The sequence below is a fragment of the Phyllobates terribilis genome, unplaced genomic scaffold (genome assembly GCF_046119375.1).
Source record: "Phyllobates terribilis strain yellow unplaced genomic scaffold, ASM4611937v1 Scaffold_7__3_contigs__length_470593459, whole genome shotgun sequence".
Taxonomy (NCBI): domain Eukaryota; kingdom Metazoa; phylum Chordata; class Amphibia; order Anura; family Dendrobatidae; genus Phyllobates; species Phyllobates terribilis.
In genome coordinates this window covers 399728460-399752177 of record NW_027362767.1, presented here as the reverse complement: position 1 = coordinate 399752177, position 23718 = coordinate 399728460, and the positions used below count along the sequence as shown (strand labels likewise).

Below are 23718 nucleotides of genomic sequence, written 5' to 3'. Positions count from 1 at the left end.
ATATAAAATAAAGGACATTTTAATAGACCTTACTGGAAAGGGTATATGGCTCTTGAACTGGAATTGTAAGGCCGGCACCAAACTGGCATAATGCAGTCATGGGACATTGCATTGGATAAAACGTCTACTCTCCCGAATTGTCCTAACATCTTCTGAAATAAGTATGATCTCCCACAATCCAGATAGATCTGACACATTGCCCACCAAGGCTTCTAAGTCTCCCAAAAAAGGGGTAATCTGGCACCTATCCATTGGAGCAGTGATAGATAGATGGTCATCTATGCAAGACCACTGCTTCATTCAAAGAAGGGACATGAGAGCCCTGTTTTGGTGATTAGTGGGGGTCTCAGCAGTTTCATCCCCATTGTTATTGCAGTTATCTATCCCGATGATAGGTGATAACTCATATACTGGCACTTTTCATTTTTTTATATTGACATTTTTCATTATTTTTAGGTCAACATATTGGAATTGGAAGCATGGACGTATTAGGTCTTATCTTTTGTCTTAGCTTCTGAGAAACAGAAAATCAGACTGTCCTTAGCAGTATGTTCTTTTAAGTAATAAAGTGATGGTTTTATTATACATTTCTGAGATAATTGAAAAGTGACAACCAATATGGCTGAACTTCCTGTTGACGGTTTTTCAAAATGGCCACCACAGCTTGACTACAAAAAAAAGCCAATGTTATTTAATTTCATATTTCTATAATCTAAGATCTTTGCAAAATTAGGTGAAAGGGAAAAAGGGAGAAATACAAGTGTTATTATTTCGGTTCACTTTCTAGCCGCATCTTGTATTGTCTCTGGGAGCTTCTCGGATGAAATATTCCAGATCACAATTGGATGGGTTTTGTTGTCGCGATGGCCAATTCTCTGCAAGCAGGAGAGAAAATATAAAATTCATGTAGAGGATTGCAATGAAATCAGTAGCTCAATTTTTAAAGTGAAAACCTACTTTGATTTTCATTTACTCTAGCATCTTTGTAATATATACTTATAATAATAATAATAATAATTATTTTTTTATTGTACTGTTAACCTAATTATACTTGAGTATTGCATGCAGGTCTTATTAGTTAGAGTTATCCCTAAAATTACTGTATATACTTTAAAGTTGCTCTGTCAGCTGACCTATTTGAAGACAGCATAGGATCGAGAAGAGAATTGTGAATTTAGGGATATATCATTTTCTATGATTTTGTTCAGTACTCGCAGGCTTTCTCTGTGATTTGGTGGGGAAAGAAGGACTCAGACTTTCTCTATGAATGGGCGGGGAAAGCAGGACTCACAGGCTTTCTGTATGAGTGGGCAGGGAAGCAGGACTTACAGGCTTTCTCTATGAGTGGGCGGGGAAAGCAGGACTCACAGGCTTTCTGTATGAGTGGGCAGGGAAGCAGGACTCACAGTCTTTCTCTATGAATGGGCGGGGAAAGCAGGACTCACAGGCTTTCTCTATGAGTTGGAGGATGCAGGACTCACAGGCTTTCTCTATGAATGGCAGGAAAGCAGAACTCAAAGGCTTTCTCTGAGTGGGTGGGGATGAAGGACTCACAGGCTTCTCTATGAGTGGGTGAGGATGCAGGACTCACAGGCTTTCTCTATGAGTGGATGGGGATGCAGAACTCACAGGCTTTCTCTATGAATGTGTGGGGTGAGCAGGACTCACAGGCTTTCTCTATGAGTGGGTGGGGTGAGCAGGACTCACAGACTTTCTCTATGAGAGGGTGGGGTGAGCAGAACTCACAGACTTTCTCTGTGAGTGGGTGGGGTGAGCAGGACTCACAGGCTTTCTCTGTGAGTGGGTGGGGTGAGCAGGACCCATAGGCTTTCTCTGTGAGTGGGTGGGGTGAGCAGGACCCACAGGCTTTCCATGTGAGTAGCTGGGGTGAGCAGGACCCACAGGCTTTCTCTGTGAGTGGGTGGGGTGAGCGGCACTCACAGGCTTTCTCTGCGAGTGGGTGGGGTGGGCAGGACTTACAGGCTTTCTCTGTGAGTATGTGGGGTGAGCAGGACTCACAGACTTTCTCAGTGAGTGGGTGGGGTGAGCAGGACTCACAGGCTTTCTCTATGAGTGGGTGAGGTGAGCAGGACTCACAGGCTTTCTCTATGAATGGGTGGAGTGAGCAGGACTCACAGGCTTTCTCTATGAATGGGTGGGGTGAGCTGGACTCCCAGGCTTTCTCTGTGGGTGGGGTGAGCAGGACTCACAGGCTTTCTCTGTGAGTGGGTGGGGTGAGCAGGACTTACAGGCTTTCTCTGTGAGTGGGTGGGTTGAGCAGGACTCACATGCTTTCTCTGTGAGTGGGTGGGGTAATCAGGACTCACAGGCTTTCTCTATGAATGGGTGGAGTGAGCAGGACTCACAGGCTTTCTCTATGAGTGGGTGGGGTGAGCAGGACTCACAGGCTTTCTCTGTGGGTGGGGTGAGCAGGACTCACAGACTTTCTCTGTGAGTGGGTGGGGTGAGCAGGACCCACAAGCTTACTCAACTAGAATATCTGACAAGCTTTCTCTGAGTACCTGTGTGTGTTGGGGCATTATACGGTGGCACACTGCTGCTTTCTCTGACTAGCAAATCTGCAATCTGAGCGTAGAGTGTATCCAAAGTGTAATTAGCCTTATCTCTCTACGATGCCGGAGCACCTTGTCCCACTAATCCATCACTAGCGCTAATGCACCCCATACACTTTGGGTAGCTGTCGGCTAATGATTGCTTGGCCGACCGCTATCTCTCTCTCAACTCTCTTCACGGGAATGGAGAGAGCCGCGGATAAACTCCTGTGGAAGCGGCTTACCTCCAGGGGGAACAAAAAGATCAACTGCTTAACTTCAGCAGCCCGGATCCTTCTCGTCTCAATATCATCTGTTGAGTCGGGAGGAACCCTTATATCTTAGACTGTCACCAAAATGTAGTCTAATGTGTACGGGGTCTTAACACAATACTCTGAGCTGTGCCAAAGGCATTTAAACCCTTTTATTACATTTCGTCTGAGCCATTATGATTTCTTACATGTTTTTATGTAAAGATCTTTCCAAAACTAAAGATACATTTCAGCAGTGTAATACCAATATAACATCATAGCCATTCTGAGTATTTCCTAGCACTTCCAACCGCATCCAATTTGGTAAAATTGTTCATTTTGCTAAATCCTTTTCTAAATTGTTCTTATCATAATATACTTATTTAATTTGATGAAAGGTTAAAAGGGATTTCCAAGAATGATGTTTTTTTTTACTTGATAGGACAAATAATAAGCAGCTTTTTATTCTGGGGCAGGGTCTTCACTGCTGCCACTGGTCTTGTTGATAGGCTGCAGGGGTGACATCACCTCTATAGCACATATGTCATGGTAGCCAATCACTGAGCTCAGCAGCTGGTGCCTTCTACATGTGATTGGCTGCAGTTGTCACATGCGCTGTAGTCATGACATGACATCGTTGCTGCAGCCTGTCAAGAAAGATCAGAGGCAGCGGTAAAGACTCAGCACCGGAGCAGGATAGAGTCTTTTGTTTTCAACCTGTGGATGCTTATGCAGTAAAAAAAAATGTCATTCTTGGAAGTAAAAAAGAATATTTCCTGGAAACCCCTTTAAATAAATTCTCAGTATAAATCACATGGCTGGAAGTGTGCAGAAATACTCAGTATCACTGTGCATTGCAAAATGTTTCCATATGTAGCAAAAGGAACGTACCATAGATGTTATTTTCTTTCTTCTCACAGATGTCCACTTTACGTGACGTGAGCTTGGTTCTCTGATTCCAGATGTTGGCTGATGTTTCTCTGTCGAGCTTCCAATAAGGTAAAAAAAATGCAGGGTCCTTGTCTTGTAATACGACGTCCTGTAGATCTGATAGATCTAGTGATACACTCCACCACTTTGGTGGAATATGTAACTGGCGCAGGAGTTGAGATCAAGGTGACTCTGCTACTGACCATGTCTTCTATTCCTGGGAACGACACCCGCAGTGCTGCTCTGTTCAAAGTCTATGGCACTGACAGAGGTAACCAATTATAGCGGTACACACCGAGTCCCTTGGTCTCTGAAGAGTACGGCAGCTCTCATATGCAATCAATTACTCGACTCAAACACCAGATAAAAGTCAAAATGAATCCCACATCTGACCAAGGCATCCTCCAAACTACTATCCTTTCTTTCAGTGTTAATAATTGCCATTTTTAGTCCATAATCTCTGCTGATTAAATTTCATAATGTATCTTTACAAGTCTCAGAGCACCATTTCTTCATCACACAGGCCCAAATTATCACTTCCCGTCACACAGCTATTCAGTTTAACTACATGGTGCATAAGTGCAACTGTACATGTGCCATTAAGCTGAGCCTGCTCCATACCAGGCAGATGCCGGCTGTGTTATACAGCCGGCATCTGCCTGTTACAGCAGCAATAAGAACTGGTTCAGATCGCTGCTGAAAAACTATTTAGATGCTGCTGTTAATCACTGACAACTTAAAGAGGTTATCCACTACTTTAACATTGATGAGCTATCCTTAGGATGGGTCATCGATGTCTGATCGGTCGGGGTCCGACACCCAGCACCCCCACCGATCAGCCATTCTCGATGTCAACAGGTGCCAGCCGGAATTGCTCAATTGTGGAGCTACTCCTTCTTCTGATAGTCACCACGGCCGGGTACTACACATCCACCTCCTATTGATTTGAATAGAAGGCGGATGTGCAGTTCCTGCCACGGCCACTATCAGAAGACGGAACAGCTTCGCAATTGAGCAGTTCCAGCCGGCATCCACCGCCGTCACCGAGAACAGCTGATTTGCAGGGGTGCCAGTTGTCTGACCCTGACCGATCAGACATTGATGACCTATCACAAGGATAGGTCATCAATGATAAAGTAGTGGACAACCTCTTTAATTTAAATTATTTAGTTGCTTGTGCATGCATGCACCAGTTCCCATTGAAACCCCTGCGACAAAATCACGGGGTGCTGATGGTTACTATGTCAGCCGTGGGCATACTTTCAACACCCTTGCTCCTATCTTGAACCTCCAATGAAGCCCAAGAGGAGGACGTCATAAGTGATTGTTATTTTCTCTATATACTGTAGTATGATCAAAGGATCGCAAATACAAAAACCTCCCAGAAAATGGAAAAAAAGTTTTTGAACATATTTAAAAAATAGACATAAAAATTCAAATGATCCCATTTTCTTCAATTTAAAATAAACTAAAGAATAAATACATTTGGCAATGACTTGATCACAAAAGTCTAATGTATAAAAATGTTAAATTATTTAACCCGTACAGTAAATTCCAAAATGAAAAAAAAAACCTTGAAACACTAGAATTGCCAGTCGTGCACGACCACAAAAAATGCAGCTAAAGCAATTAAAACATCATCTGCATCCCAAAATGTTATCAATAAAAACTACAGTTCATCATGCAAAAAACAAGCCCTTCCCCCACCTACACTAGAGGTAGTATATAAAAAAGTTATGGATCTGATTTTTATCACCACTTAAATTAAAAAAATATGTAATTTTGGTATCTCCCTAATGATGATGCTAAGGCATTTTTACTGTAAAAACAAAGCCCAAAAAAACAACGTTGGAATTAAAAAAATGTTTTCACCACTTGAAATTTATTTTCCATTTTCAGTACATCATATGGTAAAATTAATGGTATCATTCAATACTACAACTCATTCTTGAAAATACAAGGCCTCATATGGCTCTTGATGGAAAAAGAAAATAGTTTTGTCTCATGGAAGACGGGGAAGGAAACAATGAAAGCACAGAAATTAAATGGCTACGATGAGAAGGGACTAAAGAGATTTTTTCCACTAACTTTAGATATCACCTATCCACAAAACTGGTGATAAATGCTATGCTCCATGCTATTCTATAAAACTGATGGCTAGGATAGCCTTATCAATCCCATAGAAGTGAATGGAGCTGTGATCATGCACATGCACGATTGCTTTATTTACAGAGAGGACGCAATTTGGGGGTCGGTAGTGGTCTGAATAATTGGACCCTCAGCATTTATACACTTATGTTCTATCTTTTGGGTAGATGTAAATACTTTTATGCCCAAAAATGCCAAAAGTTTTCTAGGAGTGATACTTTTATTGACTAGCCAGAAAAATTATGTTTGCAGCTTTCAGGGCACTGAAGCTCCTTCTTCAGGCAGGTTTACAGAAGAAGGAGCCTCTGTGCTCTGAAAGCTGCAAACATAATTTTTCTGGCTAGCCAATAAAAGTATCACTCCTAGAAAACTTTTGTCCTTTTTGGGCATAAAAGTATTTACATTGATTTTTCTGGCTAACATGGTACCACAATATTATTTTTTATTTTACATCATCTTGTGGGTAGATGATTAATGTTTATGGGAAAACCACTTTTAATGGCAAAAATTGTGGCTGTCCATGACTACCACTAGGTGGAGCTAACTGCATATGGAATTATTCAGTAAGTAATAGCTGTACAAATCTGTATGCAGTGCACTCCCTATAGGTTTAGCTTTTAGGTAATATTAGTACCAAATCTTATGCAAAGATTGATAGCAGATTTATGATGTTGTGTTACGACTATACAGTATATAAGCATAAGTTTGTATGTATAAATTACGGGATTTTTAATATTCCTTGACCAAGAACATAAAAAAAGAGTCCACCAAAGATGCCAAAAGAGTAAATTAGGGGGCACAATGAACATTTCTCAATACAAATCTCCACGTATCTAAAAGGACATTTCCCTTCTAACCATACATGAACATGCTACAATATACAGCAGTACAGAGTATGTCAGCACACTTTAGGAAACCCAAAATAGCAAAACGTTCACATCTATTTACTGGGTAATCCATTCAGCATCATGCTTATTGTCACTGCATGAAGTCGGGGTGAATTGTACAAATACCATGTATCGGTAGATATTCTCTATGAATGAACTGAGTAGTGTGATTAATAACCATAAATAGGTAGTTCAAAGTACGGTGTAGTCAGGAGTTTGCAAAGACAAGGACAGACGACCACATGGAAAACATCTACTGTAAATAAGAACTCTTCCTTGTGCTGGTTCACTCTCCTAGAACTCTTCCATCCTGGAAATTGAAGTTTCCTGGAATCACCAATAGAGGGAGCTTACTGTACACTGTTTCTACTCAGAGCACAGTCTACAGTAAACTCTTAGGCTCCCCCTAGTGGTGGCTACAGGAAGTCAGAATACAACCATTTTAGAGCTCTATATCAGAAAAATTGAGCTCCACCTGCTATGACAAAATATAAGGAAAGTAATCAGCTCAAAATTTAGTTCCATTTATTTTGAAACAGTCTACTTTGTGGTATGACGTTGCATATATCTTTATAATCCTGGGCGACCATTGTTAAACGGAACCCGTCATCTGATTCATATTGCCCAAACCACGAGCAAAATGAATCAGGCGCTAGCTGCGGTATGACAGCCATGAATATGACTTTTTTTTTCCCCCTAAAAACAAGTTAAAGAAAAAACTAAAAAAAATATTTTGGATTTTGCTCAAAATTCACGGCTCACTGGCCCCATTTTGAAGAATTTGTCTAAAAAGATGTTAACAAATGCCGCAAGACAAAAAAAACCCCACTCAAATGATTAATCAGGCTGCATGTGTCTTAGATGAGTCCAAGTCCAAGAGGCCGGACCCCGGTGTATTCTCCCGCCCCACTTCCATTGATTGACAGGCCTATCTAATGTGTGTGTATAAGGATGGACCTGTCAGTCATCGGTAGTGGGGTGGAGAGAAGACATGGCGGACCAGCCTCTTGGACTAGTCATCCAAGACACATAGTCCCCAGCCGGCTTTTCGAATCATGTTTTTCCTGACACTCTGCAGCGTTTCTGAGTAAAACATAGACGACTGCCATAATGCGGCCAGACTCTGCTTCATGCTGCCCTTGGTTCGAGCAGCATGAATCTACTGTCAGGTTCCCTTTAATTTATGATTGTCCAGAATGGCTGTAGAAAGTTCTGATGAAAGTTCTGAACCCATATACTCACAAATCCAGCAGCAGCGTGGAGCAGGACCAGGGTCAGGAAACAGAGATACATCTTCACTTAGGATCAATCGTCTGTGCTTTAGGTCCACGATGCTGGGATTTATATAGGTGGATGCTGAGCCCCCAGCACACCTCCCCCAGCCTATTACTCCCTTGTTATCTTGATCCTAAAATGATGTGCTCGGGATGATTACACGGTGCAATAAACACGTATCAATGGCCTGTTTGTAGAAAATTGGATTACTGGTGTATGGTGACAAGTGTCAGGGATTACAGCACATAATGTCATAGTCTTATAAGTAATGCATTATCATTCTTACTGACCATTGTTCTATTCCCATATTTAGCATATTGGGAATTAAGTTTGCTGGTATTTATTTTACAGTCACTTTTCAGTACCTTTATATTGGATATGGCTCCATAGAAGTGAATTGGGCCCATATGTACCTCTGGATGTCTCCCAGTCCAAAACATTTTTTTTTTCTCTTTAGATTTAATAACCCTCTAGGCATTGCAAAGTTATGATTTTTTTTTGCAATATACTTCATTATCTTATTTTGCTTTCCTTCTCCCTCAGTGCAGTTCCTGTTCTTTTAGAAGCTGCTTTTAACTGCTGCTCATCAAGAATCTATACATTATAGTCAGTTTGTACAGGAATTCCTCTGTCTGAGCATTCTACTCACCTACTAGGACAAGAACATTTCCATACTCTGATTAGTACTCGTCTGTCTAGTTAATATTTAAAGGCATTTTACCCTTATAAACATTGCCGTAAAGTATAAATTTAGGAAAACACATGAAAATTAAAGGAGTACTCCTGTTTTAGTACTCCAATTTGACATTCGTACTTGCTACACCACTTGCCTGTTGTTGTATTTGGCATTTTGGACGTCCACCTAGCATTTCTGGTTCAGTTCTTTTTGACATTGTTTTAAAAAAAGCAAAAAAAAAAATCCAGACATTTAACTGTGACTGTGTTTTCTCACAAACCTTATTTGCTTATCAAATTGGACACCCAAAAACACCATGCCAATTCTATGGCCTATTGCTGGCTTTATGAATACCTAGCATTTCTTGTTCAATCCTTTTTAGGAAGAAGGCTATAATTGGGATTGAAAACAGTGATAAAAGTTATTTATAGTGTACTAAAAAATATATTGTAAAACAAAAAGTGGCAATGGATGGGGTAATGTAAAAGAAAAATAAATACCACACCATCTGTCAATAAGATTGTAGGATCCACAAGCAGAGCAGCACCACCACCAGGACACAATTGGCCTCATTGGCAAACGTATTAGTGGGGATGAAGCAGCGGAAATTATGGAAAATGTGGCATATCACTTGGCTCTGTCACAGCAGGAAGATGTTATCTCTGACAGTGACACTGTCAGTTTGAGTCAGTGTTCGGCTCAGTCCTCCTCCTCTTTTCTAACAGTTCATCTTTTAAATTGCAGACTGTTAATTAAACACTACCTCAATCTGTTCTGTCCATTAGTCCCTTAATTAACCCCAAGGGCTAAGAAAAATATTTCACAACAACAACTTCTTCTAGTTGACTTATTGGATGAAATGAACAGTCAGCCTTTGTATTCGGATGAGATAGGGCTGGAGGCGATGGAGGGCATGATTCGAATGCTTAGTTGTGTTGATGACTCAGCCACCCATGGTGGTAGAGGTACCAGAAGGGTCAGCAGAGGTGGTAGTGGCAATCTTACCCCAGGTAAATCTAGAGGTGGGAATCAGGTGGTGGGGAGCATAAAGCTGTGGACATTTCCCTCACTGAGGCAACTGTCAGCTGAGTCAGGGATGGTGATGATAATGATGATCGTGTGGTGGACAAGACCTGGACACCAGATCGGGGTGACGAGTGGGGGATGTCTTCATAGGAGGAGGGTGTTAGCATTGGTGATAAAGAGTGGAGCTGACATCTAACCAAAAGATCTTGTGGGAGCAGACCTGTTTCTTCTGTGGTCAACCCAGGAGCAGGTTATGCTGCAACTGCTGTTAGTGGAGGATGCTGAACAGTGCCTGAAAGCTCTGGTTGTGGGGGTGATGAATCCAACATACAGTCATCTGCCCAGGTATGAGAAGGCTATGCAGTAGAAAAATAAGTCATGGACATCATGGCACAAATCGACTAGGAAAGCAAGCTGGCCAGCAATATGAGAAGGCTCAAACTGTCCACATATCTCTTCTCCTTGTGCTCGTCTTTCTGGTAGCCAGGCCACATTCTCAAGTAGTGCCTGGTCATTGTCATCACCACCATACTCATCCTCATCTCTGCCTCCTTTACTTCCAATGCGTTGTCAGTTAGCCATGTGAGTGCCCAAGAAACATGATTCCCAGTCATCTCAACTCCTACATGTCCAAGTTCACTACCACCCGCACCAGTTAATGCCATTGACTTTACATTTCTGTTATGGGCCATGGTGTCAGTGTTTTCAATTGCGAAGATTCACTACTGCAAGCGGACATTGTGTTTACTGCTGAAAGCGGCACAGCAGGTGACGCTTATGGACGCTTATGGACCTCCTCTACATCCTCCTCAATGGACATCTACCTGTCCCCAACAGCAACTGGGCAGCATGTTGTATCAAATGTCACACTGGATAGCTTTTCATCATTGAGAAACCAACTAAATGACAAAGGTAGAAACATCATGGCTGCCATGCGTTTGGGTCAAGTAACACATGCTCACTGTGTAAGGAACCGATCGTGGTGAGGTTTGCTTCGCAGTTCAAAGCATCTGCTTATGGTACCCCTGAATGTGTGTATAAAATGTAGGAGGTTGCTGACTACCTCTATACAGGCCACGGATGGTTTGATGATATGGAGACCTTGAAAATATGCGATGAATCAGTGAGACCAGAATCCGTTGTATAAAAATAAAAACTTCTTTACTGGAATTTCTTAAATGGAACGGTAACAAACGATAGCAGGCACAATACTTTTGGTACCTTTCTTCTGTATCATACAGAGACCTTCTTCTTATGCGTAACAGACACAAGTGACAGAGTACTTCCCAAGCTTCTACGTTCTGATCTTTACAACCACTATCCTTCACTACAGGTGTATCTTCGTGTCACATCCTGGTCAGAATACAAAGTACTATCTTCAAGGACATGGCACACGTCCCCAATATCATCACACACAATTTTGTTCAAATAAAAATTCATGGGCTTCCATGACTATAATTTTCTTTACCATCATCATTTTTAGTCAATATGAGAAACTTTGTTGGTTGACTGTTAACTTTCCCCTGTAGAACTTGGCGCAGGGCTGAGAACAAAAGGCAACATTTTTTTTCAAAGAACAAATTCTTGGTCATCTATGACTACTATTCTTCTGTACCATCATCAAAATGTTGAATCTCTGTATTTTAACTGGTATGAATTTCTTCAGTAGAACCCTGTATAGGATTTGGCTCCTGCTCAAGGATGGGCACAAAAGTCAACATTATTTTTATAAAATAAATTCAGGACTTCCGTTATTAGCATCATCCTCATTTTTTTTTTGTAAAATTAGGATTTATGGTGTGAATTCCCCTGGAAGATCCCTAACGCCAGATTGGGCCACTGCCCAGGACTAGGAACATAAAATACTTTTTTTTGTTACTTTCTCACATGTTATTTATTTTTCTCACATCGTTGGAGTGGGTGATTAAACTATGACTCCATGTTTCCTGTGGTCTGGACACCAGGAATGGATACATATAGAAGTTGGCCCCTGTGCAAAAGCAATGTATGGGCCCTTTGCAGTCCAATAGCTCATCATAATTCACAATTCTACCTTCTTTGGAATTCCACCTTATCTCTTGGGCCCCTGTTCATCTGCACAAGTTGCATCAATGGTATGCCTGTGACGCTCGCAAGCCCTGCCCTGGGAAGATGGGGTACTCGGAGCCGGGTCCGACGTTGAGAACGGGGATGCAGTCGTGGCCTGGACCCGTTCCGTGCCCAGGGCCGTCACATTGAAAATGATGTTAGGGCTTTCTGGGTTGAGTGGTAATTGTCGACTACCGAACCAACAAAAACCAACAAAAGTTGGAAAACCAGGGTACAAAACTAAACAACAAAAACCAAAAGAAGACCCATAAAAAATACCTTTAATAGTTTCTTTTATAAAAAAGATACTCAGTGGTACCTAAGGAACAGAGTATACAAACAAAAGCAAATATATACTTTGATATACAGTACAGACCAAAAGTTTGGACACACCTTCTCATTTAAAGATTTTTCTGTATTTTCATGATTATGAAAATTGTACATTCACACTGAAGGCATCAAAACTATGAATTAACACATGTGGAATTATATACTTAACAAAAACGTGTGAAACAACAGAAAATATGCAATTATATTCTAGGTTCTTCAAAGTAGCCACCTTTTGCTTTGATGACTGCTTTGCACACTCTTGGCATTCTCTTGATGAGCTTCAAGAGGAAGTTACCGGAAATGGTCTTCCAACAATCTTGAAGGAGTTCCCAGAGATGCTTAGCACTTGTTGGCCCTTTTGCCTTCACTCTGCGGTCCAGCTCACCCCAAACCATCTCGATTGGGTTCAGGTCTGGTGACTGTGGAGGCCAGGTCATCTGGCGTAGCACCCCATCACTCTCTTTCTTGGTCAAATAGCCCTTACACAGCCTGGAGGTGTGTTTGCGGTCATTGTCCTGTTGAAAAATAAATGATGGTCCAACTAAACGCAAACCGGATGGAATAGCATGCCGCTGCAAGATGCTGTGGTAGCCATGCTGGTTCAGTATGCCTTCAATTTTGAATAAATACCGAACAGTGTCACCAGCAAAGCACCCCCACACCATCACACCTCCTCCTCCATGCTTCACGGTGGGAACCAGGCATGTAGAGTCCATCCGTCACCTTTTCTGCGTCGCACAAAGACACGGTGGTTGGAACCAAAGATCTCAAATTTGGACTCATCAGACCAAAGCACAGATTTCCACTGGTCTAATGTCCATTCCTTGTGTTCTTTAGCCCAAACAAGTCTCTTCTGCTTGTTGCCTGTCCTTAGCAGTGGTTTCCTAGCAGCTATTTTACCATGAAGGCCTTCTGCACAAAGTCTCCTCTCAACAGTTGTTGTAGAGATGTGTCTGCTGATAGAACTCTGTGTGGCATTGACCTGGTCTCTAATCTGAGCTGCTGTTAACCTGCGAATTCTGAGGCTGGTGACTCAGATAAACTCATCCTCAGAGGCAGAGGTGACTCTTGGTCTTCCTTTCCTGGGGCGGTCCTCATGTGAGCCAGTTTCTTTGTAGCGCTTGATGGTTTTTGCAACTGCACTTGGGGACACTTTCAAAGTTTTCCCAATTTTTCTGACTGACTGACCTTCATTTCTTAAAGTAATGATGGCGACTCGTTTTTCTTTACTTAGCTGCTTTTTTCTTGCCATAATACAAATTCTAACAGTCTATTCAGTAGGACTATCAGCTGTGTATCCACCAGACTTCTGCACAACACAACTGATGGTCCCAACCCCATTTATAAGGCAAGAAATCCCACTTATTAAACCTGACAGGGCACACCTGTGAAGTGAAAACCATTTCCGGTGACTACCTCTTGAAGCTCATCAAGAGAATGGCAAGAGTGTGCAAAGCAGTCATCAAAGCAAAAGGTGGCTACTTTGAAGAACCTAGAATATAAGACATATTTTCAGTTGTTTCACACTTTTTTGTTAAGTATATAATTCCACATGTGTTAATTCATAGTTTTGATGCCTTCAGTGTGAATGTACAATTTTCATACTCATGAACATACAGAAAAATCTTTAAATGAGAAGGTGTGTCCAAACTTTTGGTCTGTACTGTACTTAAATTATCATACAAAGGGAGGGATGTAAGACAACGATCCAAAATTGCCCTAGGTCACCCTAGTAGTAGATAATAGCCCACCTAAAGGCCAAGTATTCAGTTCACCCTAAGGGTTCGAATGATGTCCCCACTCATCAGTGGGTAAAGCTAAACTCTCCCTATATCCCCATGCACACACAAGTGAAAAATATATCAAAATAAAAATAATAAATAAATTGCAAGGCGTCAGACACAGTGACAAGATGCCAGTCACATACAGTATCAAAAATGGACTAAATGAAAAATAGCCCGTTATACATGGCAATCGACTATACAAAATAGACTTAATCAACTATCGCCCGCAAGATACCAATCACATACAGTATCAAAAATGGACTCAATTGAAAATAGCCCGTTACACGTAACAATCACATATACAAAAAAATGGCTCAGTAAACTAACGTCCGTTTTTTGAGATATCAGCTAGTACTTGTTAAAAATATAGCTTATGGGACCTCAAATTGCCTGGGATCATGAAAGAAATATACGTTTTTTTGAATTATGGAAGCACACATTTGCTGTGCACCTACTATGGGCTTTCTCCTCTGATACTGTCTGTCCCCTGATGAACCCCACACTGAGGAGGGGGTGAAACGCGTAGGGACTGGGACTAGGTCAATGGGACCTCATGTTTGGCATATCACCTTGGGACATCTTTTGATGGACTTTCTTTGGATAAACCTGAATGGGCGTACCTGTTGACAACCCCTTATCGGACATCCATTGTTCTTTTTGGCTGGTTGATCTCCATGGTCCCTCTAGGAACATTGCCTGGAATATATCATCTGTCATCTTAGAAGAAATGCGCTTAAGATATATCTTGTCACTGTGTCTGACGCCTTGCAATTTATTTATTATTTTTATTTTGATATATTTTTCACTTGTGTGTGCATGGGGATATAGGGAGAGTTTAGCTTTACCCACTGATGAGTGGGGACATCATTCGAACCCTTAGGGTGAACTGAATACTTGGCCTTTAGGTGGGCTATTATCTACTACTAGGGTGACCTAGGGCAATTTTGGATCGTTGTCTTACATCCCTCCCTTTGTATGATAATTTAAGTATATCAAAGTATATATTTGCTTTTGTTTGTATACTCTGTTCCATAGGTACCACTGAGTATCTTTTTTATAAAAGAAACTATTAAAGGTATTTTTTAAGGGTCTTCTTTTGGTTTTTGTTAATTGTCGACTACGCCACCTGTGGTGTCTGGTGATGCGCCACCAGCACCACTGCAGTCCGCTGAGGCCCGATGTCATGGCGGCTAAAGTTCTCGCTGCTCCCCACAGGCGGAGCGCGGCCTCAGGGCAGGGGAGGCAGGAAGAAGGGGGTAGTAGTAGTGTGGGAGTGCGGGCACCGTGTCACGTGGTATGGCGCGTAATGAACAGTCCGGAGGCCATAGGGATGAATTTCCAAGGCTTTACTCACAGTTCTCATAAGCAGCGCAAAGCTTCTCCCTGCTCCTCGCGGAGTCCTGCGACCACCAGGGACGGGGGTCCGACTACCTCCGAGGAAGTCCAGTGTGAGGTAGCGTCCCTACACCAGAGTATTCCTGCACTACAGACTTTACCCTTTCCCATCTGTGCGTGTGTAGATAGGCCGAGTCTCCCTCTGAGCTCCTCTCAGGTGTAGGGCTCGGGTGGCAATTCCTCTCCATCCCAAGCCCGGCGGGATCCTCAGGGCCTAACCGGGCTTTCCCGTCCTGGACCTAGAGTACGAGGTCGGGTGTCGGGGGCCGGTACCCCTCTTGCAGCCGGAATCCCTCTGAATAGATCAGGTAGGCGAGGACAGGTGGCGTACTCCGCTCCGTCTGCATCTTCCCCGGGACCCATTTGCTAGAGAGCCACACTCTAAAGCTCCCGGGCCTTCTTGATCCTGGTCCTTGGCCGGGTTGAGACATTCCTTGTCTGCAACCTACCTCTCGTCCCATAGATCGGGGTACGAGGGCTGTGTCCCATGCCGGTGCAGGCCCACACAGGATCTGCGCTCCCGGAGGGAAGTCACTTTACACACAGTATTTTGACAGCTTGACAGCCCAAGAACCGCCAAAGAACCAAGATCAAAGATGGCATACTATTAAATATGAAATTAGAAGTGTCACTAACTAACTGTTCCTCCACCCACACCCACTAACTGGTTCCTACCACTTTGTGTTCCCCAGTGTCCCTGTAACCAGGGGAGCAGCACCTAGTGCATACTAGCTCCCTCTGGTGGAATGTGGTGTTGGATGCAAAAGGCTGGAACACTACCATCACACCAGGCTTACCTCAGAGGAGGAACACCACACTCCATTAAAGAAGTGCAGCATTCCTGTGGCAGCCGAACCCTCAGGGGCGCCACATTCCCCCCTGGTAAAACACAGCACGTCAGCGGGCTGCAAAGGAATAGCACCCAGGAAAATTTCTTTTTATATAACAAATAAAACTATCATCCCTTTATGGGAGGCACATTTCTTGTAACGTTGCATAACAGTTATAAAAGTACAAAAGTGCAAAGTATAAAATTATAAAAGTACGAAGATATAAAAGTGCAAAATTATAAATTAAGACAAGAGACTTTTTGATCAAGACAGCGGACTGCTTAAAGGTAACGACGGTCAGTTCAGTAGCAAGAGAGACATGCCCTAAACCCTCTACGTGGGCACTGGGGTGGCTGCAGGGCATGAAGATCCGGAGTTGGACCCCCACACAAGCCACTCCAGACAGGTTTTGCTTCTGAGGTCTGAGGTAGAAAGTAGGCACGGTTTTGTATAAAACCAATAGGGAGCACCTAAATAGATGCATAACTATTTACAATGCAGTCCGCCGCCTGCCATAGTCCGCAGGGACCAAAGTCTCTATAAATGAAGAAACACACAAATAGCAGCAATTAACTAAATTTCAAACAACTACAGCAGCAGCCGGGGGGGCTGCTTTAGACTTGGGGCTCACGTGGAGGGAAGGGCTCATTCCTCCCGACAGAGGCTAACCGGTCACCTGAGGCTGAGGGCGGGGTGGCGTCACTCCCAGACACTTTACGGACGTCCAGGGCGTACCACCCACGCTCCCCCTGGTGGCGAGTGAAAGTCACAGTATCGCCCGGGAAAAGGTTCCGGCCGGGGTGTCCCTTCTTAAGGCGCGGCTCGACGTCCCGCCTGCTGACGAACACATCGTCCTGGAACAGGGGACACCGGATAAACCCCCACCCCGCCTCATGGTGAAATCGGACGATCTGGCCTTCATACCGGGTACTGGGATGGGTGGCCTCCTCCAGTCGCGCCCGAGTCTTTGTAGCCTTGGTCCTCACCTCGAGGCACTCGCAGCGTTGCTCCCGCCGACGTTGCTCCCGTGCCAGTTGGAAGATCTGGTCGCTGCACCATTGGTTCCTCCTGCGCGCTTCAGATCTGGTCTCCCGCGGGAAGCCCATAAGGTCGCCCATCTGGTTTTCCCAGGCCCACTCCTCTGCCTCGGGCCAGGTTACCGCTGGTGCAGGTAGCGGGGTTAGGACGGGTTGCTGCAAGTCCTCTACCGATGCGGACCAGTCCAGGTTGGAGCCGGTAGCCTCCTCCGCAGCTCCAGGCACCTCCGTTTCTGAGCTCTTGTGACAGCGTTAGTCCCCGCCAACAGCTGCCGGTTGCAGCTCAGGAGCTAGTGCTTGCTCCCAGGTGACCGCGTAGGGGACTATGTACTCCGCCATGAGGTCCAGGATTGTCTCTGATGGCTCCGCAGCCGGAGCAGGGGTTGCACTCTCACCTGCCGCTAGGTCACCCTCGACTTCGACCTTTGGGTCGACTGGTCCTGGAACCTCCTCTCCTTGATGGCGGTCTCGGATCCGCTGCAGCATCTCCGCTTTCCACGCAGCCGTCGCCGCCTCCTGGGCCTCCTTCTGCCTCCTTGCAAGTCCCGGAGCTTCCGAGTGGAGAAACTCAGTATCTCCCGGTGTTAATACGCCGCCACTTCGCTCTCTGCCGGGTGAAGGGCCTGGACCAGGTTCAGTTGTCACGTGGTCTCGCTCCCCAGAGGCATCCATGACTGCCTCCGTTGACTGCCAAGCTCCGACTGACATGGCCGCACCTTGTTGCTTTCCTTCTTCTTCCTCCTCTTTCGGGGCGGTTCCTGGGTGGCATGCTGACAGGCCCGCCTTCGTTCAGCCCATCCTGTTTAACGGGCATTACCCCGCGGACAGTCTCTGATGGAAGGGGCAGTCCACATTTTTGGCGCCAAGCAGGAGCCCAGCCCACGATGGGAGGTGTACAAAGACAGTCTTTTCACAGCATTATGGCGCCTGTTCTTCTTGGGTTGGCGCCATTTTAAGTGTAAAACAACAGTCCAAAGGTGTAAGGCACACAGTACCCGATAGCAATGGGCACTTTTCTCCGTTGCTGCGGGCGCGATATCCTGCCGACTACGCCAGTGATGTGACGCTCGCAAGCCCTGCCCTGGGAAGATGGGGTACTCGGAGCCGGGTCCGACGTTGAGAACGGGGATGCAGTCGTGGCCTGGACCCGTTCCGTGCCCAGGGCCGTCACATTGAAAATGATGTTAGGGCTTTCCGGGTTGAGTGGTAAATGTCGACTACGCCACCTGTGGTGTCTGGTGATGCGCCACCAGCGCCGCTACAGTCCGCTGAGGCCCGATGTCATGGCGGCTAAAGTTCTCGCTGCTCCCCACAGGCGGAGCACGGCCTCAGGGCAGGGGAGGCAGGAAGAAGGGGGTAGTAGTAGTGTGGGAGTGCGGGCACCGTGTCGCGTGGTATGGCGCGTAATGAACAGTCCGGAGGCCATAGGGATGAATTTCCAAGACTTTACTCACAGTTCTCATAAGCAGCGCAAGGCTTCTCCCTGCTCCTCGCGGAGTCCTGCGGCCACCAGGGACGGGGGTCCGACTACCTCCGAGGAAGTCCAGTATGAGGTAGCGTCCCTACACCAGAGTGTTCCTGCACTACAGACTTTACCCTTTCCCGTCTGTGCGTGTGTAGATAGGCCGGGTCTCCCTCTGAGCTCCTCTCAGGTGTAGGGCTCGGGTGGCAATTCCTCTCCATCCCAAGCCCGGCGGGATCCTCAGGGCCTAACCGGGCTTTCCCATCCTGGACCTAGTGTCACAGGTGTGTCGCCACGAAGATCGTCACGATTACACAGCCTGACTTCTCGCAGCTGAGTTTTTGGTGCTTTGTGTTTTTCGGCACTGAGGGAGTTAACTCTCTCTCTCTGTGCTAGACGAGGTCCAGCCTCGCCCAGCTGCAATCAATGCTGCTGTAGTGGGACTCCTTCAAATGCCTGCCGGTCTGTTGGGGAAGTGTCGGTGAAAGCATTTCATGCAGACTAACAGAGCGGATCGTGGTATTTGGAGTTTAAGAGCTAAGTGTATTTGGAGCGTTTTTTCCCTTCCTCGCTTTATCATTTATCTCCTTTCCCATTGGTGTTCCCTCTGTTGTAGTTGTGTAGTTTTTGTATGCAAGGTGGTTTTGGTTTTACCCTTGTACTGTCTCGTTCGTCTAAGTACTGAGTGTGGGCATATTATTACCTGTCCCCTTTTGTTGTGATCAGGGGTCCTTCTCAGGACTAGATTACTTAGGTGCAGGGATCCTCAGGAGGTAGGGGTTACGCTGGCGGCCTGGACCTCTGTACCTTTAACAGTACCTCCAGGTAGAGGGATTAGTCAGGGCCCCAGCTTAGGGTCAGCTTAGGCCCCCTACCTCCAGTACACAGAGACAGCGTGACACCTAGAGTACGAGGTCGGGTGTCGGGGGCCGGTACCCCTCTTGCAGCCGGAATCCCTCTGAATAGATCAGGTAGGCGAGGACAGGTGGCATACTCCGCTCCGTCTGCATCCTCCCCGGGACCCATTTGCTAGAGAGCCACACTCTAAAGATCCCGGGCCTTCTTGATCCTGGTCCTTGGCTGGGTTGAGACATTCCTTGTCTGCAACCTACCTCTCGTCCCATAGATCGGGGTACGAGAGCTGTGTCCCATGCCGGTGCAGGCCCACACAGGATCTGCGCTCCCGGAGGGAAGTCACTTTACACATAGTATTTTGACAGCTTGACAGCCAAAGAACCACCAAAGAACCAAGATCAAAGATGGCATACTATTAAATATGAAATTAGAAGTGTCACTAACTAACTGTTCCTCCACCCACACCCACTAACTGGTTCCTACCACTTTGTGTTCCCCAGTCTCCCTGTAACCAGGGAAGCAGCACCTAGTGCATACTAGCTCCCTCTGGTGGAATGTGGTGTTGGATGCAAAAGGCTGGAACACTACCATCACACCAGGCTTACCTCAGAGGAGGAACACCACACTCCATTAAAGAAGTGCAGCATTCCTGTGGCGGCCGAACCCTCAGGGGCGCCACATGCCCACCCCTGCTGGACGTAATGGTAGGCACAGCAAGCAACATAGATTTTGATAGGACACAGGGTCAGCTACAAAAGAATGGATGGTCATCCTGAAGTCCTGGACCTTGCGTGCATCATTTATAAAATGCAGGGTCAAACCAGGTTTTGCATGGACCAGGTGAACTCTTAGAAACCCCAGAAATTTCAATCGTTCTCCTAGAATTATGCACAGTGATTGTACGGTCTACCTGATCACAAATGACTAAGAGGGATAATTTTTGGATCGTTTTCCAATTTTAAAAAATTATGAAATAACTGTTTTATAAAATAGGCTGCTGGTTACTACCATTACCATCTGTTTAAATGGTTACTTTACATAAAGCTGTGTTTACATAAAAAAGCTCGATAGAATTTGGCTTTAGTCCTAGGAGACCTCATAGTGTTACACGTGTTTTTCAGGGCAATTGGAGGCTTGCAAGTATTTGCGATTTACGGTGAATAAAATATTTTAGAAAAATTTGCCAAAACTTGTGAATTTTAAATTTCAAAAGTTTTGCTCATCTCTGCTGATTTACCAATGTAGATCCATGGTTTTAGAGATGTGGAAAAGAAGAGGGTTGCGTTTTAGATTTTTTAGGTCATGTCCGGTATTAACCTCAATCAGGACAATGTGACGTGACTAATTAGAGGCATACCAGTAAAACGGTATTTAGACCTTACACAGTCACATTCAGTGACTTCAGTGAGGCCAGCGGACTGTATAATATGAAGCTTTGGAATTCATACTACCACACGTGGCTAAAAAGATGGACACCACCGTCAAGGAGATCAAATTGAGTCCAGAATTTCATATTTTAGAATCTGTTTGCCTCATTCAGCTGAATGACTACATCGGGAGAACATCTGAATAACATTTTTCGGCTGTTCATGCAGAAACCTCCGACAAAGTGCTGAGCGGGAAGAAGAATGTGATGTGACTGCTGCCTTCAAGGGTATACAAACATTTGGTAAAAAATAGACATATGCCGTATACACATAGGTCCGCATGGGAACTGCTGCCACAAAATGGTGGTATAATTTTAATCAAGACTTTTTGCTATATTGTTATATTTAAGTTGTTTTTATTTTTTTTTATTTTGGTTGCTTTGCAGAAGCGGATAAATTTATTCATTGGGAGAATGAAGTAGACACTTTTGCAACATTATTTTTTAATACATTCCTAGTTGAATGCTCATAATCTGGTGTTCCGTCATGTCTTTGTCCAATCCTAAAGGCCATGACCCCTCTAGCTCTCTTCCTATAATTCGCACAATCCATGATACATTAGCCGGAGTATTCTGTAACTTGACTCTCCAGCCGTAGACCAAACATCCCATTGTTCTGGCGTTATATAACGGTGATTATCTGATAAATATTGAGACACTTAGCAGGAAATCTCCACCTGACGTAGAGTTTATATCATGGACTGGAAAATATGACACCTTATATGAGCACAATCTGTACTAAGACATCTCAGAGACAATCTTTTACGGTGTGTGGTAAGAATAGAGAGCTAGTCAGGTCATTGCACTGTAATAGGACCAGAGCCGTTCGGCCCAAATCTACGGAGATGTTCACGTTGTCATGCGTTCTTCACAGTTCTTAGCTTCACATCATGAAGGTATACATTGTTATAGACCATCCAAGATTGTCCATCTTTAAATGATTGCCCCGTGCTATAAGTAAAGAAGCCTTCAAAGTAGCTACACTGATTTATCAGCAAAAGCAGTGCCTTTAAGCCCCCATAAACTTAAGATAGCTGCCGGCTGAATGATGGTTTGGCCGATCAGTCAAGCGGTAACTATCTCCCCCAACTCTTCCACACACAGGAGTACTCGATCTGCCGAGTGCTAATGTGTTCTTTAAGACAGCGCTGCTGCCAGACATCTATGGCGGCTTTTTATCTTTTAAGGCCCCCATACACATTAGACTAACTTTGTCTGAACCTGCCAATATCGATGGGTTCGGGCAATGGTCCAATGTGTATGTTGGCCTCCTGACTGTCCCTTGATAGATGATGTCGGGGACAGAATGACCTGGCAAGTCTGATTTAGGTCTGCCAATCCTTTTGTTCTCTGAGATAGACAACCACCATAGGAGCCTGGTAGTGTCTGTCTCATAAATGACACAGGAGCGCTCAACAGAGTGAGTGCACCGGTTTACTTGAGAAATCTTTTAGGGACCAAAAGAATTGGCAGTCTGAAAATGAACAAGCTCTATATCATCTATTGGAGCACAGTCGGGAGGCTTCCATACATATTAGATTGTCAGTCAAACCTATCGATATTGGAGGATTCAGCTGACATTCTACTAATGTATGTGGGGGACTTTAGGGTTTGTGCTTACAAAGAAACATATCGGGCTATAATGCCAATGAGGAAGCCTTTAGTATTTGTATGTTTCAGTGATTGAATTAGTAGTTTCTGGACTGGTTCACAAGTTCAACCCATTCATGGGCAACGTAAGGTCCTCAGAACTCCACAGATCCTCAAAATTTATAATTATGGGGCATTTGATGGTATGAAACAAATGTAACCCCTAAATTGGTAGCTTCCCATGTAATGGATACCGCATTGGATGCCAAGCTGGGACTTACTTTCGCTGGCATCAGAACTTCTCAGAACTTCTTTCTTCTATGTGTCCGTAACCAAGAGTTAGGAGTTAAATATGTGTCTGTGACCAAGAGGTAGGAGTTAAATAGGAAAAGACTGATTGTCAGAGTAAACCCCTGACAGAGCAGGTCATGCAAGAGGTAAAGAGGAGAACCACTTGATCAGGAAAGAGGCATTTTATTGCTGCGTCCATTGTAAGTTGTATAATCCGTCTTGTTAGTGTGTACAAAGGTTCTGCGGGGTGTCCCTAGCAAAAAAGGAAGAACCTCCTATATTTCTGTAGGCATCGTAGCAAAATTCAGGTAGAGGCTTTGTACGATAGTGAAGTGGGATCTAAAAGATACACATGAATCACTCAACGCAGTGATCTCCAACCTGTGACACTTCAACTCCTTTGAAACTTCAACTCCTAGCATGCTTTTATGAAAGTTGTATATGCACAAAAGCAGGAGAGTTTGCGCAAGCAAGGCATCAAAATGATAAACTCAGGACAGTTTATGGGACATACTGGGCTAATTTATGAAACTAAATGCTCCAGAAATTTGAATTAATTTGTGCCAATTTTGAATTTGTGCCACATGTATCATTCAAAACTTTTTTTTTCAAGCGACACATGGACGTGGCCTATTAGAAAGCGGGTGGAGTAAGGGATGTGGTCTAAATTACAATCCAGATTTGTGCCAAATTTTGTAACTTTGTGGAAAAAAGTAAGCCAACTAACAAATAGTGTAAGCTAAGTTTGCACTGTCTAAAAGTAAAGGCCTCTGTACACATAAGACTAATTTTGTCTGAACCTCTGATATTGACAGGTTTGACTGATAGATGGTGTTGGGGGAGATAAGGATTTCGAACTGCTGATCTTTTTGTTTTCAGTGAGAT

The 23718-nt window shown here is 44.4% G+C and overlaps 1 protein-coding gene across 1 annotated transcript in view; it reads right to left on the bottom strand.

The window, feature by feature from the left end:
* LOC141155539 (olfactomedin-like) overlaps window positions 1-23718 on the bottom strand; it is a 47799-nt gene that overhangs the window by 9911 nt on the left and 14170 nt on the right. The window contains exons 2-4 of the mRNA XM_073642404.1: window positions 3695-3878; window positions 2798-2865; window positions 781-875 (exon numbers count right to left, since the gene is read on the bottom strand). Of these exons, the coding sequence (XP_073498505.1) occupies window positions 781-875; window positions 2798-2865; window positions 3695-3878 (347 nt within the window). The remainder of the gene's footprint in view (window positions 1-780; window positions 876-2797; window positions 2866-3694; window positions 3879-23718) is intronic.